This window comes from Euphorbia lathyris, chromosome 1 (assembly GCF_963576675.1).
Source record: "Euphorbia lathyris chromosome 1, ddEupLath1.1, whole genome shotgun sequence".
Taxonomy (NCBI): Eukaryota; Viridiplantae; Streptophyta; class Magnoliopsida; order Malpighiales; family Euphorbiaceae; genus Euphorbia; species Euphorbia lathyris.
This window is the reverse complement of record NC_088910.1, coordinates 8,236,288-8,242,253: the sequence shown is the minus strand read 5'-3', so window position 1 is coordinate 8,242,253 and position 5,966 is coordinate 8,236,288. Positions and strand designations below refer to the sequence as shown.

Sequence of the window (5,966 nt, the reverse complement as noted above, 5' to 3'; positions counted from 1 at the left end):
ACTTGATATAGTTGTAAATAGTTTTTAAAAGATGAATTTCTATGCAATTTTCCCTATTTTTTTTTTTACGTAAGAACTGTTAGACCCGGTCCGAGCCCAATCGAACCCAGCCCATTGACAGGTCCATTCGTGACTCTAATATTTGCACATGTTTCTCAGGTGAGTTGGCATTGTTCACACAACCCTTTTATCACGTGATGTCACGAGCCAACCATTAGGTTAACCCCCTTACCTTCCTCTAATTCAGAAAACACCCTTAAACCCTTCCATCTATTACCGAAAATGCCACTCCTATGCGTCTGTCATTGTTCTCAAACGTCACAGTAGTCCACGTTAGCACCTTTCACGAATTTGAAAATCCAGTAGTATTCTTCCACTTGTAAGCATAGGAAAGTCCTTTACGATCAGAACTCCTCAGTAATGGACACGTGTCGGTAAACAGAGACCCCCCCTAGAAGTGTGTCTCTCTTTTCTTTTCTTTTCTCTTCCTAATTTCAAAACTTTCTGTACGAACGCTGTGTTCTTACTTTTTCCCTCTCTACAATTTTTTTTTCCTTTCTCTCTCTTAGGGTTTATGCTGCTGGAAGAGAGGGCTTTTACATTCTGCTGGAAATTAATGGGTGAGTTCTTCTTCCGATTACTTTATGCTGCCGAATTGTTTGTTTAATTGCTTCTGAATGTTTTGCATCTTCTATGAAATTATCTGTTTGGTTGCCGAGAAAATTGCGAATGGAAGAAAATTGTTCTTGCTCTTTCTCGGGTTATAGACTGGGTAAATTTCAAGTTCTAGGTGATAGTTATTGATTTTGATTTGATGCAATGTTTCAGTTCCTTGTTTTCTCAAGCGGTTCGATGGAAAATTTTACTCGACTGATTTTGTGCAGATTTAGTCCTAATGTTTTTTTAAAATTGCAGTTTTAGTTCTAATATAAAAAAATATTATAAATTTAAGATATAAGATGCAAAAATACTTCTAATTTTACACCTAAAAGCAATTTTATACTCCTAAAGTTGATAAGTTGTGTTAATTAGATAAATTATTCATCAAATTGTATTCTCGGTCATTAATCTTATCGATCTACATTGCATCATTTTATCACTCATTTGATTAAATGTGAAATTTAAAAAAAAAAAAAAAATATACTGTATCAAGTGCATCATTAAACGTGAAAAATTTAAAAATAAAAAATATATTATATTTTGTATGAGTTGGATAAATTTTTTTTAAATATTTTGTCGAATTTAAAAATATTAATCTCAAATTCTATTATTAAATTATAAAAAAACATGACTTATCATGCAAAATGGTGCATATAAGGAACAAAATATTTGTGATTTATAATAATATCTAAAATTGCTCTTGGCTGCCACGTTAGGGATAAAATTGCTCATGCATGCCAACTTTACCTTATCTCTAAATTTAATTCTAAAGTTTTCAAACAAATCAATTTTGGCTGTACATTATCCAAAATTTTAAAAATAAATACTGTTTTGAATGTTATTTAAGTGTCACAACAAACCTTCGAAATGAGTTTTCCGATAAACCGAGGTAGTGATAAAATGGTGCAATTTTATCCATACCTTTGTCAACCAAAAGCAAATTTACTTCTAACGTTGACAAGTTGGATCAATTTCAGATATAATAAATTATTTCTCAAATTGATCCAATTTGCCAACATTAGGAGTAAATTTACTCTTATCGGCCAACATTAGGAGTAAAATGTACCATTTTAGAAGTTAGGAGCAAAATTGCTCCTGACGGTCAACGTTAAGGGTATTTTTGCATCTTATCCCTTTTATAATCGTCTTAGTAATACTAAAAATCTTGCACACAATTGATTTTTGGAACCTCTGTCAAATTAGTCTTTTCAAATTATTGGTCATGTAAGGTTAAAATCTATGTTGCACGGAAACTCTTCTTCATTGGCGTTTCGTGTCCGTTTCCATTACCGTTTTTTTTGGCTAAATTTTCTTAGAAATAACGTTTTTGGGTGTCCGTTTCCATTTCTGTGCAACATAGATTAAAATTGATGTTGTTTAAAAACATTAGGTTAAATTTATACTGGTTAAATCTGTATTTTTCATAAAATGTTTTGAGTAAAATTTGTCTATTATCCTAATATTTTCTTATGTTGCTGTTCTTATGTGATCCATGTGTTAGCTTTTCTGGATGATTCACATTCTTCTCAATTGTTATGCCAATCTTAGTGATATAAAATGTTGATTTCTAATCACTGTAATAATCGTGTAGAGCTTGAAATTGTGTAAGTCGCTTGTGTGCTGGTGTCGCATCAATTATTGAGTTAGTGCTAAATGAGTCAATTTTAATCCAATCCAAAAGTTTCGTGTTATAATCATGTCGTGTCAATCTAATCGTTGTCGTGTCGTGTTCACTGTTCCTATGTAATTTTACTATCTTTTTTAGTGGTTACATTGAACCATAGTTGTTAAATCGAGATTCGACTCATGACTCGAAATCTCATTTTGTGAATCGGGACTCGTGAATCGAATCGTAAGATTAGGATCAAATTCAAAATGCTATAAAAAATGAAATATTAACCATATTTAACTTTAAATATTAGTCAAAAAAATGTAAGTTATAAATGAAAGTAGAGACAGACATAACATAGAAAATAGAAAGAATAGAGAGTAGAAGAAGATAATTACAAATAAATAGAAAAGAAGAGGGAAAGTTTTGGAATTTGTAAAGTGAAGAGTCATCTAATTGAAACTAATTGTATTTCATAACTTCTTCGAAACTTTTTCTGCTGTACGTTTTGATTTGAGTTGTTAAAAATTGATTTTTTTTAAATGGTGGTTTGAATCAACCAAATCGGGTGACTCGGTGACTCGTCCGATTCATGAAGCTTCCGAGTCGTACCATAGATACGACTCGAATTCTTCATGAATCGAATCGGTGGTCTGAAATGCCGTTTGCCGTACCCAGACGCGTACCTGTATCGGTGCTTCATACCTTTTGACGGTCTCAAAATGAAAAAAAATCCAAGAATTACATTTCTTTAGAACCACTTCCATTTTCGAAATCACCATTCTCGGAAATCTCGCTCTTTAAACAACCGCTTTCTTTCTCCCAACCAAACAACGCCTAAATGATCGCAAAACCAAAAAGTTCAAAGAATTATATATCATTTTCACGAGTTCTACAATGGAGGGTTGTCCGCTATTAGAGTGGTCAAAAGTGAAAAGGCTTTTATGTTAGTACAGAACGACTTCGTGTTCGGTTTTAAAGTTGAGTGGTCATCATGTTTACTTGTGCTTATTGGATTGTGTGAACATAGTTTCTTGATTTTATAATAGAATTATCTTTTCACTACAGAAATGGATACTAGAACTGAAATTTTTGTTTGGTAGAATAATTTGCAATTCTGTGTAGATTCATGTTGAGTTATGTTCGACAGACACTTCTCGTTAATAGCGTTTCGTGGCCGTGTCCGTTTTCGTTTGAAGGCTGTTTTATGAAGGTTACGTTGAAGAAATAATGTTTCCTGTTTCCGTGTCTATATCCGTTTCGTGTCCGTGCAACACAAAGAACTATTTGATATTGTGGTATTTGTCTCCGTGTCCGTGTCTATCATTTTTGTGTCCGTGTCTATCATTTTTGTGTCCGTGTCTATCATTTTCTTTTTATTTGTCAACCAAACATGGTAATGGAATCACTATTCCATTACATTACATTACAACTTTGATTACATTACATTGCATTACGGTATTACCAAACGGACCCTAAATGTTCCTGTGTTTCTAAAAATATTACCATATTCTCCTATATTTGTAAATGTACGTAGTAAAATCACATGTGATCCGATAACACGGTACAGAATCGATGCTGCCCCGATTAGTTTAACATGATTACGATACTAACGTTTTTGGGTTGGGTTGGGTTAGGATTGACTCATTTGACACGAACTGATAATTGCCACCTCCAGTGCTTAGTGCAAAAAACACTATTTGATATTTTGATATTTGTGTTTTTATTCAAGTTTTTTTTACCATATCTGCTGTTGTATTTAAGGTAAATTATGAACTGATTTTAATTTTTACAGTCAGGTAAAAAATAATTAAGAGCCAATCACAGTAATTATTATAGTTAATCATGGATCAATCAGAACAAGCTCAACAGCAACAATTGCAGCAGCAGCAGCCTGTAATGGGAATGGTAACTGGTGCAGGTCAGATGACATATACAACTTCCCCGTACCAAACTGCCGGAATGGTAGCGTCGGGAACTCCAGCCGTAGTGGTTCCTTCCCCGACTCAGCCCCCGAACGCTTTCCCCAATTCTCCTCACCAGCTCACTTTCCAACAGGCTCAGCATTTCCATCAGCAGCAGCAACAACAGCAGCAGCAACAGCTTCAAATGTTCTGGGCGAACCAAATGCAAGAAGTCGAGCAAACAACCGACTTCAAAAACCACAGCCTCCCCCTCGCCCGGATCAAAAAAATAATGAAAGCAGATGAAGATGTTCGGATGATTTCCGCAGAGGCTCCTGTTGTATTCGCGAAGGCATGTGAGATGTTCATCTTGGAGTTAACTCTCCGCTCTTGGATTCACACGGAGGAAAACAAGAGGAGGACGTTACAAAAGAATGACATCGCTGCTGCTATTTCGAGGACCGATGTTTTTGATTTCTTGGTTGATATTATTCCCCGAGATGAGTTGAAAGAAGAGGGTTTAGGAGTTACTAAAGCTAGTATTCCTATGGTTGGTTCCCCTTCGGATATTCCTTACTATTATGTTCCGCAACAGCATCCCGTTGGGCCTCCGGGGATGATTATGGGGAAGCCAGTAGATCAAGCGGCAGTCTATGGAGGGCAGCAGCCTCGACCGCCTGTGGGGTACATGTCGTGGCCACAGAATCAATCACAATCACAACAACCTCAACAGCAGCAAAACGATACTTCATGAATCGAGGACCGTGTAGTGTTTGTTTAACGGTTAGCGTAGAGTTAGTTCGCCACGGTGTTTTTGTAATGTGAATTCTTATGTGTTCTTGATATTTGCTGTGTTTTATGATACAGAGGAATTTATTGTGTCTGAAATTGACACATCTCGTTGAAATTAGGGACGGCAAAATGTGTTGTATCGTGCTATGTAATTTATATATGCTACGTGATTATAGGCCGCGTTAGTTGACTTGTGTATGTGAATATATTGTGTTTGTGCAGATAATACAATGTAAAAGTACGGTTATGAAAAACGTTAGATGCTAGTCAGGTGGACGGAGAACTTAAGGATTAATCGGGGATTAAGCAGATGAAGACGTTCGAATGATTTCAGCCGAGGCTCCTGTTGTATTCGCGAAGGCATGTGAGATGTTCATCTTGGAGTTAACTCTCCGCTCTTGGATTCACACGGAGGAAAACAAGAGGAGGACGTTACAAAAGAATGACATCGCTGCTGCTATTTCGAGGACCGATGTTTTCGATTTCTTGGTTGATATTATTCCTCGAGATGAGATGAAAGAAGAGGGTTTATGAGTTACTAAAGCTAGTATTCCTATGGTTGGTTCCCCTTCGGATATTCCTTACTATTATGTTCCGCAACAGCATCCGGTTGGTCCTCCGGGGATGATCATGGGGAAGCCGGTGGATCAAGGGGCAGTCTACGGAGGAGGCCAGCAGGCTCGACCGCCTGTGGGATACATGTCGTGGCCACAGAATCAATCACAATCGCAACAATAACCTCAGCAGCAGCAAAACGATACTTAATGAATCAAGGACCGTGTAGTGTTGGTTTAACGGGTTAGCGTAGAGTTAGTTTGCCACGGTGTTTTTGTAATGTATCTTGTGTGTTCTTAATATTTGCGGTGTTTTATGATACAGAGGAAAGATTTGGTAGCAACTCTGTAATTTATTGTGTCTGAAATTGACACATCTCGTTGAAATTAGGACGGCAAAATGTGTTGATCGTGCTATGTAATTTATATATTCTACGTGATTATAGA

At 36.3% G+C, this 5,966-nt stretch overlaps 1 protein-coding gene across 1 annotated transcript; it reads left to right on the top strand.

The window, feature by feature from the left end:
* The first annotated feature begins 477 nt into the window (after positions 1-477).
* On the top strand, positions 478-5,155 carry LOC136221009 (nuclear transcription factor Y subunit C-2). The gene is made up of 2 exons (XM_066008861.1): positions 478-620; positions 4,065-5,155. Exon 2 carries the CDS (start codon positions 4,115-4,117, stop codon positions 4,925-4,927), a length of 813 nt encoding a protein of 270 aa, XP_065864933.1. The 5' UTR covers positions 478-620; positions 4,065-4,114; the 3' UTR covers positions 4,928-5,155.
* Positions 5,156-5,966: the final 811 nt, after the last annotated feature.

Coding starts and splice junctions, on each gene's coding strand:
- LOC136221009 (XM_066008861.1), top strand. CDS start 4,115: ATGGATCAATCAGAACAAGCTCAACAGCAACAATTGCAGCAGCAGCAG.